The sequence below is a fragment of the Alosa pseudoharengus genome, unplaced genomic scaffold (genome assembly GCF_046254945.1).
Source record: "Alosa pseudoharengus isolate Yale_2024_CS ecotype anadromous, Long Island Sound unplaced genomic scaffold, YU_APseudo_1.1 YU_APseudo_1.1_scf_4, whole genome shotgun sequence".
In the NCBI taxonomy this organism is placed as follows: Eukaryota; Metazoa; Chordata; class Actinopteri; order Clupeiformes; family Clupeidae; genus Alosa; species Alosa pseudoharengus.
The window spans coordinates 34,366,748-34,380,658 of NW_027468774.1; the positions used below are offsets into that span (position 1 = coordinate 34,366,748).

At 43.2% G+C, this 13,911-nt stretch overlaps 1 protein-coding gene across 1 annotated transcript; it reads right to left on the minus strand.

Moving 5' to 3' along the window:
* Nucleotides 1–1,613: 1,613 nt before the first annotated feature.
* Nucleotides 1,614–13,570, minus strand: has2 (hyaluronan synthase 2). Its single transcript, XM_076267039.1, has 4 exons — nucleotides 13,134–13,570; nucleotides 6,537–7,163; nucleotides 3,858–3,959; nucleotides 1,614–2,552 (listed from the first exon to the last, which is right to left on the minus strand). Exons 2-4 carry the CDS (start codon nucleotides 7,161–7,163, stop codon nucleotides 1,623–1,625), a joined length of 1,659 nt encoding a protein of 552 aa, XP_076123154.1. The 5' UTR covers nucleotides 13,134–13,570; the 3' UTR covers nucleotides 1,614–1,622.
* Nucleotides 13,571–13,911: the final 341 nt, after the last annotated feature.

Consider the following 13,911-nt stretch of genomic DNA (forward strand, 5'->3'; position numbering starts at 1 on the left):
CAACACTGTCCATAAGATGTCCGACATGAAACAAAAATCAAAGGAAACACACATCTTGATGCTCTAATGAAATTCTGTTGTTGTCAGAATTAAATTTCAAATGCTATGACTTCTTTACTATAAAAATAGAAAGTTGGAAATGGTCTATTATTCAAAATACATTGGTCTTGGTGTTGATGAATTGTATAAAGGTGTCCTTCATTGGAAATAGAAGTGACTACAAGATGGGGTGGTGATTTTCTAATGAGTTTCAGGGGGTGGGGATGTGGGTTCAAAACAGTAGGTTCAAATCCAGCAGTTCGGAATCCAGGATATCAGCCAATCCAACTGACTGCTGGTTAAGGCACGTAATTTAGGCACAACATTTGTTTCCTGCTGCCTTTCATTGGCGGACATTCAGTGATAAATATTTGTCTTAACTGTGGCTGAAACAGGAGGCCAGGCACGTGAGATACAGAATGACACAGCCCTCAACAGTTTCATCAACAACAGGAGACAAGCAAGGCAGAGCAGAACCACAAATGTTTCACAACACAGAGCATACACACTATTGTGCAAAAGTTACAGCTTTGATTTTGTGCAGGATTTTGCATCATATTTTTTTTCACTCTTTGCTCTGTTCACCCACCCATATGTTGAAAATTCATATGTTCAGGGCACCGTCACAAACTCCCATCGAAACAGGAACAAAACTAATGTCATTTTGGTATGTCTACAGTATAGTATAACAAATATCAAAATAATCCTCTCAATCTGGTAAAAAAAAGCTATAAACCACAGAATGCTCTAATAAATATGCTGGTTTTCTTTCCATGAAAACTATGAAACACAGGTTAATCACCCTTCTTGTAGATCAATAACTTATCCCTAGAATTGCATTTTATTGTTACTATTGCAGGGGAAAAAAACCCAGCTTCTTAATTTCACATTTTTGGTCAGATACATAATTCATTGTCTCAACAGTCTAATGCACAATGCATTGATTGATTTCATACAAAAAAGAATGAAAATAAAGAATCTTTGGTGGCTAAACAAAAATAAACATGTCTATATATAAAGGTAATAAAATACAATATGCAAATCAAAAAGTACAGCATGACCAAATGCTTTTAAGTTCTGTTTTTTTTTTTGGCTTTTGTTTTCAAAAACCATTTACATACACATAATGTTAAAAAACTATCATAAATTATTTCAGACAAGAATGCGCCTTGCGTGACTGCATCCCGATCACTCACACTGTGACAACGTAACCACTGAGGTATTTGGTACTTCAAATTAGTCTGTCAAGCATTACATGCAATGAGAGTGAAACATTTAAAAGTGCATCGGAATTCATACTTCCATATGTGAAACAAAAACAAAAGCAAAAATTTCAGGAAAATGATGCCCATTTTTTGGTGGTGCACATTTCAGGACAGCCTACATATTGTTTCTTGAACATCACAATACCTTTTTTGCTTGTTTGTTTGTTTGTTTCAGTCACAGCAGCAAAGATTTCTCTTTTTTGCGGCGGGTGTCGCAGGTGTCGATCACCTACCTGAGAGTCCATCTTAGGGTCAGTCTTACAATACTTTCACAATGTAAACGTAGTGGAGAGAAGCAAGGGGACCACAGGGAGACGCTCATACGTCCAGTACCATGTCGTACTGCTGTTCACTCTTCCTCTTGCCACACTTTGCGATAAGTACCACATATAACGTCAAAAGCACCACCCAATAACTGGCGTATACTATTGCGCCGATTATCAAGATAATCTTCTCGGACTCTGGAAAGGGTTTTTTGGTTTCTTGGATGATGGTGTATATAATGCCAAAGAAGAGGATGGTGAACCACACTGATATGGGCACCAGCCCGATGAAGTTCACCACAATGGTCTTCCTCCCCGACGTGCCCCAGCCAGACTTGTTGATCGTCGCTATGGCGAACATCTTAGCGGGCAGCAGGCTGGACATGTACAGAACTGAGTAGAAGGACATGAAGACCATGACGATGTTGCCACGGAGGCAGCTGGCGAAGGACGACTTGATGAGGGCCACGGCCTGAACGATCAGCAGGAAAAGCAGGATGTTCCAGAGGCGGCCCTGGTAGAAGAGCTGGATGGCGGTGGCGATCAGGAAGAACGGGAAGAAGCCTGTGATGACCGCCTCATACGTCATCCACAGGTGGTGCTTGTGAAACCACATGGAGTTGTAGAGCCATTCGCGGAAGTAGGACTTGCTCCACCGCGTCTGCTGGTTGAGCCAGCGCAGGTAGGTGATGGGGGTCTCCGTCAGGCACTTTGAGCGCGCCGTGTATTTGGTGGCGTAGCCGAGGCTCAGCACGCGGTTCGTGAGGTGGCGGTCGTCGCCAAAGCTGCAGTGGCTGCCCATGAAGGTCTGGTTATACCAGTCCTCAAGGAATTCCTGCAGCAGAGAGTTTCGGTACATGCCGAGGGGCCCACTGATGCACTGCACACAGCCGAAATAAGACTGGCAGGCTCGCTCTATGTTGAAGGCCATCCAGTACCGGACACTGCTGAGAAATGAGATCCAGGACTCGTATTTGTTGAGAATCTGTGAAAGGGGAGAAGAGGTTTTCAATTTGTTTTACATTCTGTTGTGATTATTTCTATACAGCTCTTAGAATGTAAATCAGTTACCAACTGCTTAAGAGTGTTAAATAAAGACTCAGAAAACTCATATGAAGGATGCTCTCATAATAAAATGCTATAAAGGAATACAATAGTAATGTTTAATTTAAGATATTTTCACACAGACACACTCGAAAATGACCATTCATATCTATAAAAGTTATTTTGTATGTGTTATATGTCAGGGTTCACAGCCAAGGTAAAGCTTCAAAACCTTAACAAAATGTCAAATACTCAAATTGTTTTGGACAGATTCCCTGTATTCAATCTCTTGAACATTTTGCACTCAATTAAATTACATTACTGGAAATTTCACCAAATTAAATAAATTATGAGTTTTAAACTTAATCTGTGTTATTGGTCTGAATGAAGGTTTTTGCTTTGCTCTACATACAATTATAGCTAATTTTGACAGAAATAACGCTGTGCCAAATATAGTTCAGTGGAATGTCTACATGCCATATAAAAAACATTTGACACCACTTTTTGTTTTTGTGCCTTCCTGTATTTATTTATTGCACTTTATTGTGAAGCAGTTTGGTGAGGCTAAGCCGTCTGTAAATGCGCTATATAAATAAAATTGACATTGACATTCACATTGACTTATTTGGTGTTGTACATGATGATAGTTCACCACTTCATTCAGTTTGACTGTGAACACACCACTTGACAAAAGCATGCAGCGTGACCCACACAAATCAGAAATACCATGTGTTTTAAACTTTCTTTTCTTTTTAAGTTTAATTTCTTCTGGTTTTTAATTACATTCCTGAAGAAAAAAAAACCTTCTTGGGTTTCGTTTTGACCTAAGGATCTCTGTCATCTTGTAATCCTTAAAGAATTTCATGAAACGGTTGTTTTACCCCGCATGGTCCCTTGAATTACCAATGCCACTAATTAGCTCCCAGACAGTCAGTCTGATATTTTACAAGTAAAGTAAAGTAAAGTAAAGTAAGTAAAGTAAAGTTTATTTATGAAGTGCATTTTTTTATGTAGAGTGCAACCCAAAGCGCTCCACACACGGACATCAAGACATAAACAGACAAATTAACAAATAATTGACAATAAACAGAAACAAAGATGCTGGACAGAGCGCCGTGGCTCACCAGCATACGCGCAAAGCACAGACATCAAGACATAAACAAACAAATTGAAAAATAATAAATAAATGGAGGAGCATGTTGCGAATGTACGTGTTTCGTGTATAATAACAAGGTTGCTAGGTTACCTGGACATCACCACCAACTCCACCCACCATGGGGTCTTCCTCCAGTACTTTCACCATCTCCACTGAGGAAGCGGGGTCCAGCATGGTGTCCGAGTCACACACCTGACAAAACATCACAAATCCACCTGTAAAATGCAATGTCTCACATACACACACAAAATTCCCACATGCACCTAGCCTTGTAAACTCCAATGCCTATGAGGTCATGCTAAAGTTCATGGAAGGTCACAGGCATGTTCCTTTGTAGTCCTCACTGACACAAAACTTTTATGCATGCTGGCACAAGCATTATCACTATGATACCCTAACAACAGACAGATGTAAACAGATGGGTTACCATGGCGCCCTACTAGGCTGGAATCAGAGAGGGTTGAAACGGATCAAGGATCTTTGCTGGAACCCTTACTAAAACACTAAAAACAGAAACCTTTTGGAATCTTTTATTTTGTCTAATTGAGCCCCCCGATCCAGTGAATGTGGAAACGTTGCCATGGCTACATAAAACTTTTATAACTTTTATAAATCCGCAATCTAAAACAGTCTTAAGTCACATTCAAGCCTGCTGCTGTACTGTTTTCTACAGTTTGTGGACACTGACATTTGCACAGCTGATCTTTGTTGTCAGGACACAAGACTCCTTTTCATGCCTTAATGGGACATGATTTTATCAAGATCCCCCAAGCATCACAGCAACATGATGCGGTGGGATAGAAACTTGGTTTCCCCCTAGGTTGACTTGACAGAGGCGTTTTTATGGAAAGCATTTCTGCTCTTGTACTGAATGTGTTTGACATCATTACCTACAATATGTAGCCTGAGATCTGAAGAATGCGTCACATATCAAAAACATGTTTTTGTGAACGTATCTTATATCAAAACATGTTTATCACAGAATAAGTAAAACTGACTGTTCTTAAATGAGGGTAAAGTTAAATATTATTCATTAAGATGCTCTAAACGCATTTACAAATGATGTTGTTTTATTTCATTCGCTCTCATTTATTTATTGAATATCACTTTAATCCACTCTCCACACCGTGTTTTTTATGTACTGATGTGCCTTTGTTATTGATACTTCAAGAAACATAAACATATATCAGTCCATTTAACAAGGGTCGATGGGATCTTCCACTAACCATAAATGAATGGTCTTCACAGAGTGTTCTCAATGCACACTTTTATGAGTCAATTACGAAACCCTGTGATGAGATACAGATTAGGAGTCATCAATATAACGAACTGCAAGCAATCATGACTCATTCAGATGACTGCTCAGATAGAGAGACTGTGCCTTTGATGCCCTGTAAACACACGTGTTGAATGCCGTAATGCGGTCTATAGCTATTCACTAAGAGTGTCTTTAAATTGTGCAGGTGGATTATTATGATAAGGGCAGAGGCCCAAGCCATTTAGCCAGTACCTGCTGCATCTGCATACTGCTCACTATGAACATGGCTATAGGGCCAGCGAGAAGCAATTGTTCAGTTTTCTTAGAAAAATAGAAATCATTGAAAGGTATCATTTGTGTCATTTGCATACGATATGACAGAAAACCAAAACACAATAACAAGGTTTTTAGTGCTTTCCCAGTGGTTGCCCAGTTGCTAATTTGGAGACACAGTTGAAGAATTGTGCTGTAATATCTATTACTTTTTTTTACTGCCATCCTTTTTCAAACACGCGGCCCGCAAACAAGCTCTTAGCTTTCTCTAAAGTAATCAAGATAGTGCCACTCACAGCCACATATAAGAGTCGACCCCACAGACGCAAAAAAACACACACAAACCTGGTAGTCAGCTCAGGCTTTGCACTGATAGGCCTAAATTTAATTATGGCTCTGAACTTGAACTAAAGGTCAGGGAACTCATTGAAACCAGGTGCTTGCGGTGGCAGTGATAAAGGCACATAATTCACAGTTTCTTTTTAGAGCTTGACACTATTATCCAGCATATGAAAGTAGTGAAATTTCCCCGCACAAGGCCATTCATGCATTATGTGCATTTCTGACATTCCTGATTCCACTATGTTTGCAGACTACAACAGACTAAAACAAAAGGACGAACTCGTTGAATTGAAGTTAATTGGTCTAATGTAGGACTAAAGTGCAACTTTTGCTTATGCAGACGATAAGTTATGCGAGTAACAGTTAATTACAGCTACATATATATTACAAATAAGGATGTTCTTAGGACTAAGTCTAAGGTTTATATTTCATATTTTTTGTATTTTGCTGTGTGTGACTAGGCATAATGTAGAAAGACATGCATGTAAATGTGGACAAATGCACAACATTTCAATGCAATTTTGATCTACTAAATGAAGTTTTCCCCTGCATGCTGAGACTTGCTGAGAGCTCACTGCTGGTCTGTGACAGTGGAAATGTACTCTGCCCTCCCCCCATCTGTACCCAAGCATATGAATGAACATCCCATCCGGCTGGCCTGCATGAACATCATCTCTGTGTGCAGCGCTGCGCCGCCTCCGTCCAGCGGCCGCACAAAAGTGTCATTGTGCAGCCCACCACCTCTCCCTCCTCATGGTCTTATTTGGTTTGGCATGACCTCTCCAAGTCAAACCCCCCCCCCCACACACACACACACCTACAAACCACCACCACCCCCCATCCCATCCCTCCAGACGCCATTCCTCCCTCCATCCCAACCCCCGAGCGCTCCTCACCTGCACATAGTCCACACTCCTTCCCAGGGCTTTGAAGGGCGTGTACATGACCTCCCTCTTGCCACCCCACTTCTGCATGATGCACAAACACTTCTTGGTGAGCACCAGCTGGGCCACCTGCCGCTTGCTCTCCTCGTACGACTCGTTGGTCTCCTCGGGACCTCGCGAGTGGTAGTTGCTTTTCCAGATGAACGTGGAGACCTTGTCGTGGCCCATGATGTCCCGGAAGATCTCCATCATGTACAGGTCGTCCTCTTTGTTGCCGTCGATGACCATGATCACCTTGATGCCGGGGTAGGTGAGGCGCTTGATCGATATCAGGCACTTCCTCAAGTAGCTGGGGTCCTCTTGGTAGGCCGCGATGCACAGGCACAAGGACTTGTTGAGTTTGATGGGCGTTTCCAGCGAACGCCGCATGTTCCTGTGTTCCAGCAGGGCGAACAGGCTCTGGATGATGAGGTGAATGACGAGTATGGCCCCGTAAAGACCAAATGACAAATAGTTGCCAGCAGTGGTGAAAAACTGGTAGCCCATGATGTAGGCAGTAGAGATTCCCACGAGTAGGGAGACTCCAAACAGTGTTGTCCCAAAAATCCGAAGGTAGGTAATGACTTTGTCACATCCCATCTGCAGAAAGAGAGAGAGAGAGAGAGAGAGAGAGAGAGAGAGAGATTAAATCAGCTGGAGAGCAACACAAAAAAGAGACACGTCATGTTGTATATTAATCCTTTGGCTGCACTGTCAAATATTAGGTATATATGAACAATTGGAGGACATTCAGTGCTAACTAGAGGCCTGCAAGGGACATGTGCAAGGATTGTTTGGGAATCAGTGGTCAAACATAACAATATTCAAATAGTGATACCACCCCTGTAAAAAATTCACCAGGATGAGTCACTTGCATCACTTAGCACTAATGTGGGTCAGCCAACCAAAACAATCGAAAGATCTTAACTACAAGGGAATCAACAAAGCTATTCCTTGGAAATATGTGGTAGCTTAACTATGAACGCAATAAAACGTCTTTCTGAAGAAAAAGGAGATGCTGACGAGAAGCACTTTCGAGAAGACGAGTAGTATTTGTCATTTGTCATTATTCAGTAATGAGGCAACATCTTACAGTATTGCAGAATGACCAAAAAATGTCATTACCACCAAAAATGCAAATGCATAGCCTATAAGAGGGAGTGAAGAGCAGCATGACTTCAGAGACACGTCTTTCAGTTGAAAGTTAACATAATATAATATTCATTCATTTGATAAAAGCACATTCATAGGCTGATGTTATATCACAATGCACAACTAGCTATTTATCAGGGGTTTTAATGATCAAATGTTTTGAAATAACAGTGGATTTTTGCCATCATCATGCCCTATTGCAGTGGTTTTCAAAGTGGGGGCCGCGGGGGGGGGGGGGGGGGGGGGGGGGGGGGGTGCCAGGGGGGCCTCAGCAATTTGGAAGGAAAAATAAAAGAAACAAATAAATACAATTGAAAATTTGTAAATATACCTATTACTATGAGGGTTGTTATACAATGCCATTAGAATAATTTGTCGCATATCTGAACATTATATTTTCCATGATAATGACAGGGAATGATAGTAGAGTGATAGCTCTAGTAGAAAGCTCCAAATGCAATTTTTACACACTGTATGCTCAATTGCAAAGTGCTTGTGGCTAAAATAATTATTAGAATTAGCTTAATGTAATTTTACATTTGCCGTAGTATTGTCGATGGGTTTAATAACACATCAAGGGGTCCTTGGCCAGAAACTAGTAGTATTTGGGGGGCCTTGTCGTGGAAAAGTTTGGGAACCCCTGCCCTATTGCACCCCCCCCCCCCCCCCGACGAATGCATGAAGAGGCAGACGCATGAGAGAAGTATGTGAAGAAGAAGATCCTAAGAAGAGCCACCATATCTTTCGCAAAGAAACGAGACTGGTCCTCACAAAGGACTAACACACTCCCCCCTGTACCACTCCCCTTGCTAAGGTCTGATCAGTGTTGTAGCCCTTTGTTCCAGCTTTCTCTTCTCTTCTCTTCGAATGCTGTTCCCCCATCTGCTTGGCAGACACTTGAGTGGAGCACCACCCTCTGACATCATGCCTTCATATCTCCGTGGGAACGCACGCGCGGTGAAACTTCAACCTTTTGCGGGGCTACTCTCAAAATGCTCTGTCCACAGTGGAGAAAAAAAAATGTGTTGAGATACTATTAGTACAGTAAGAGCATGCGGTCAAAGGCAACTCCAGCAAAACCAAAACACTCCCTGTTACTCTTTACACCACACACTTGCACTATCTGTGGCGAGACTAACCTTGGCCCTGAAATGTACTCGCCTCTGCCAAAATATAAATAAAGGGGGGAAAAAAACTTGGAGCAATAGAGATGCCATTGTTTTGGAAGCCTGACGGTGGAGACGCAATCAGTGTGTGAGTGCAACTGGCACGTGTTGGGTGCTCTAACGTCAGCTGTGGATTTACAAGCCTCCTGACTCGCGTCCGCCAGACAAACCGCACCCCACCCTGTGCGCTCAGACGTGTGCGAGCCTATCAACAACATATGGCGTGGACACTGTGTAAAGAAGCACACACATCAATACGGGGGTTCTGCCCTTTTAAGTCATACTGTAAACCTTGGGTGACCCTTGTGTCATGGTTGAAATGTGACCTCTCACCTCGACTATTGAGAAGTTTCACACATGAAGGATGAGCCTTAATCACAAGGCAAGGACAAGCGCAAAGCCACAAAGGTTTTGGATGTTTCACTTATGTGATGTCATGCTTCATGTTTATCCAAAGCAATCTGCTCTCAGTGAGGATAAAGGGATGCATGTGTGATTGGGTGGATGGGTGCTGTGTGTGTGTGTGTGTGTGTGTGTGTGTGTGTGTGTGTGTGTGTGTGTGTGTGTGTGTGTGTGTGTGTCTGTGTGTCTGTGTGTGTGTGCATGAGTAGGTGGGTGTTCTCCCCTGGTTAGAATAAAACAGTTTAAATTATTGAAAGTTGAACAGTTTAACAGTGTGTGTGAGAGAGATCCCTCCTGTTCATTGAGTTTGAAGGATTTAACTGACTGTTGGATTACACTGCACCAAAACAACAAAACGTATTTTATTTACAGACACTAGGGGGGGAAAAACCCATAGTATATACTTGTCCAGCTTATTTGTGGTAATAGGAAAAATGAAAGAAGCTATCATCATCATCATATTGGTATGATAGCTGGAGTGCTGTACCAGGGTTGTAGCATTGATCTAACTCCAGTAAGAGAGCAACAGTATTTACCAGCATGTGGTAAAATAAGAAATTAAAACACTGTAGCAGGGATTTGGGTGATTAGTAACTATTTTACTGTGCCAGCATCTGGCCACTCACCTTTAGGCAACTTATCAATATCAGAGCTGTCAAACACATCCTGTCAAAAGCCCACTGAAGCAACAGTGGACTTGCTTGTACAGCCTGTCAGGGAAACCAAGGGGGTAAAAGTTACATAAGAGCCTAATATTTATGCTCCTTGTCAGGACCCATGCAGCACCAGAGCTGAACATGGCTGAGCTCATTTCTGCACTGCCACTGGAGCGCAGCCAGAGGTGGCGGAGCGCCGCTTGGGGGGGGGGGGAGCCGAAGAGGGGGGATCATCCTCAGTGGGGAAAACCAACTCTCAGGCCTTGGGAGTGGATGAAATATTACACCCGGGCTGGCGTAAAGCAGTACAAGAGCGCCGGGCCAAAGACACGGCCAGCGAAGGTCTCGCTCCACAACTGCAACTCACTTGTGCTGTATCGTAAAGTGCTCAGTGGTTCAGTGATGGCTTCTGTAACTCCACTGGACCTGATACTGAACAATTTGTTCACGGGAGGGGTAAGATAGCTGGCTGTAATGTCAATAAGCTTTGAGCGAGCTGTTTGGAAAAAGGATTTATGATGGGTCTTGGCCATTTCCCTGTAGGAGGACAGTAAAGCCCTGCAAAGCCATGTGAGAGATGATTGATACATTGAAGCATTTCGGGTCTGAGTTCATGTATGGTAAACATGCACACACGAGGCCACAATGCTGTACAGTATGTACGTGCTGATGCTGCATGCTGCAATGTCATGGAAATGAACATTTGAAACACATTAAAACAAGGATGGCCCTCCAGACGGTCATTATGGCAAGCAGGAAATCTAGGACTAATGGCTTAAAGTTTCCCCTAGGGCGGCTTGAACTGGTGTAACTTACATTTGAAGATGTCGGTAGAGCACAGTGCATCATCCCTTAGAAACCCAGTCGAATTAACTATTTCCCTCTATTCAGCCAAAGTGACGAGGAAAAGAGGCCAAGATGTCCTGTGTGTCCCCTGCCATGGATGGACAATACACAACCTGTACATAGCACTGCTTACTATAAACAGGTGCATTGATAAGGGTGTCTGTGTGGGGAATGTCAAACTCTCCAAACAGAGGATGCCTAATTATGGTCATTAGTCATTAGTGGCTGTCGTGGAGGCCACACAGGGCAGGAAAGAGGAAGGAGATGACAGCAGCTGCTGTCCTAAAGGTGTGATAAGCAACAAGTGATAAAGTGTGTGTGTGAGTGTGTGTGTGTGTGCTGGGGGTCTGGTGGGTGTGGGGGGATGGGTGTGTAGAGGGATCGGGTGGGGGTGGGGGGGTTGAGCTGGAGGGAATCCCTTAATCTACTACTGTTCTGACTGCAGAAGTATCATGTGTTGGAATGTTATGGTGAAGGTAGGAAGGTCCCGGCCGGCCCCACGTGCAGCGATGTTATTGAAGGCAGGTGTGCTGGGACTGAGACAAGCTAACGCTAAAGCTAACAGCAGTAGCTCATCCCAGCCTGAGCAGCCTCCAGTCCCCCTGAAACCCTCTTTCCCTGGAACTCGGGTAGCCCCGCAGCAGCCAGCCCCGCTAACTGCTTCTGGGTGGGCGAGGACTGCGTGTTTCTCAGAGGCAGGGCGGGGAGCCGTGGGTGTCGCCAGCGCCGCCGATTACGGCCGTGGCAAAGAGCCACGGCTGCCGACGCCGACGCTGACGCTGCTGCTGCTCTGCGCCTCCACCAACTTTCGAGACGCATCCATCAAGCTGCCGCGCACGGCCGGCCTCCCCACTGGCCGCCCGACAGCACTGCGTCTGCGGCGGAGCAGCTCCCAGGCTTTTGCCCAGCCCTTGGCTCTCTCTCTGTCTCCCTCTCTCTCTCTCCTTCCCTCTCTCCACCTTCCTGTGTCTCTGAGGGACACAGCTGGCACAAGCCCCAACTGTGCTCTAATGAGGACCAGCCTGTGGAATGCTTCCGCTGTGGGCAGAACACAGTTCTCACACTCACAGTTGGATTACAGAGACCCGGGCCAGATTAAGTGACTTGACCTAGTCTGCCTTAGACACATACATAGGATTGAGGAGGATCTTTATCTCACTTAAATACCACACATACATGGAAATTGAATTGATCTCCCACCAGAAACCAGTTTGTAGCTTGTTGAGATCAATGTCAATATTGATATAAATATCAATATAGTCTTAGTTTTGTCTGTCTCAATACCACTGTCACATACCTTTCAATTACATCAGGGTTTAGTTTACAATTTCACATAATTTCTGGTAAGAAATGTCTTAAATGTCCTTTGATTGGCTGTCCTTTTTCTGGCCTGCTGTCAGAACCTATCAAGACTAAATGACCTGAGCGTGTGAAAAAGCTCTGAAGTCATATGCCACTATTTATATAGCACTTTAGCATCTCTTGTGACTCTCATCTGGCCAATTATAGTTGCAGAGATGGGTTGCCTTCAGCTAGGTTTGCAGCAACTTCATCTCTTCGTCTAGCCAAATGCTGTGTTTGTGTGTGTGTGTGTGTGTGTGTGTGTGTGTGTGTGTGTGTGTTTGTGTGTGTGTGTGTGTGTGTGTGTGTGTGTGTGTGTGACCGCGCAAGCATGCATGAGTTGGTTTGTAAGAGCTTGGCTGGATAAATAAATATCCATTTGAAAATCATACAACAAGACAATCATCAGGCTATTAGGTTTACCACATGAGAACTAGTTGGATGAGCTTTGGACTATCATGGTGTTATTCTGATGGTTTCACTTACTATCATGTTGCCATTGTTGCCTCAATCGCAATATCACTCCAAAAATGATCAATTTTCCTTAAAATCTAGAGCGACCATTGTTTCCAACAGGCAGTAGTAAAGCAGTACAAGAAATCAATGTCATGTTTTCCATAGAATGTGGACATAGAGGTATACACCCGACCCAAGAGTGCATAACTTTACCACAATGAACACTTACAGACCGTTTCAATGGAACGAGAAGATGTAGCGCAAAATCTTGGTCTCCATCCTTTTTCTGTAAAAATCTAGTGTTTTGGCAAGTAGTATCCAATGGAGTCTCCAGGGGTCAGTATGTAACTAACTCCATATGACAAGATACAGTGAGTTTCATTCATTTACACACGCGGCATATGCATCCTTTATTGACATTTATGCAAGCTCAGCCATAAATGTTTTGTCAAGGGAGAAGATATTTGTACAGATAATAGACTACACTTTGTACTCAATTGTGTTGTCATGCCTGCTACTGAGGACGCGAAGAAATTATAATTGACTCGTACCTTGAAGCAGCTATGTGGTTGTCCAGGTCCTATATGATGCAGTCAGACGAGGCTCCGTTTTCAGCGCTGAAACTGTGTAAAAGTTTTTGGGAGTTCTTTTGAATAGCCTTCATGAAGCTCAACACTCCCTTCATACAGTTGCAAGGATGTGCAATATCCACGTTTTCCATATAACGCCTGAAAATTTGTCTTCTTCTTTATCCTCTTACTCATAAATCATATAGCCTAGTATATGCCTTTTTAAATGTATAAACATGTTGAAAGTCTGTTTTGGTGATGTCACTTATCAAATGTTACAAAAAAGGGAAAATACATCCAACAGTAGTCAAGGTTGGAGACAAGGGTTGATATTAATTCAAGTTTTTCCAAGCTTACAGGTTAAAGCTGTGAACTGCCGCAGAACTCTACTTCTACCTTTCCTGCGTCTAATTTCTTCCAGGCGCCCCTGGTTTATGCTTCCTGCAGCCCTAGCATTGGTAAGACTCCTTAAACCCGGCGAGTTTTGTACTTGTTTTAATAAGGGGGGAAGGTTGTGTGGACGAGAGGGGCGGCAACTTGTTGAGGAAAAAAAAAAAAAAAGAACTACCAGCTCAAACATCCAAATCGACACTCCAAGTTACTTTGCTAATTAACGGGACTGACCAGTCAAATATACCGATTTTGAATTTCACTCACCGTTGGACAATATTTGTCTGCACTATATTAGGAAAAATTCGTTTTTGATCATTTGTATATGTAATGCTGCCTTTTGAAATTATTATTGCAAGCCAGCCCTCTC

What these genes read in the sequence shown, in the direction of transcription:
- has2 (XM_076267039.1), bottom strand. Translation starts at nt 7,163, where the DNA reads ATGGGATGTGACAAAGTCATTACCTACCTTCGGATTTTTGGGACAACA. An exon ending in GGAGTGTGGACTATGTGCAG is followed by an intron (nt 3,960 to 6,536) that starts GTGAGGAGCGCT and finishes ATGTTTTGTCAG; the next exon opens with GTGTGTGACTCGGACACCAT. An exon ending in GAGTTGGTGGTGATGTCCAG is followed by an intron (nt 2,553 to 3,857) that starts GTAACCTAGCAA and finishes CCCCTTTCACAG; the next exon opens with ATTCTCAACAAATACGAGTC.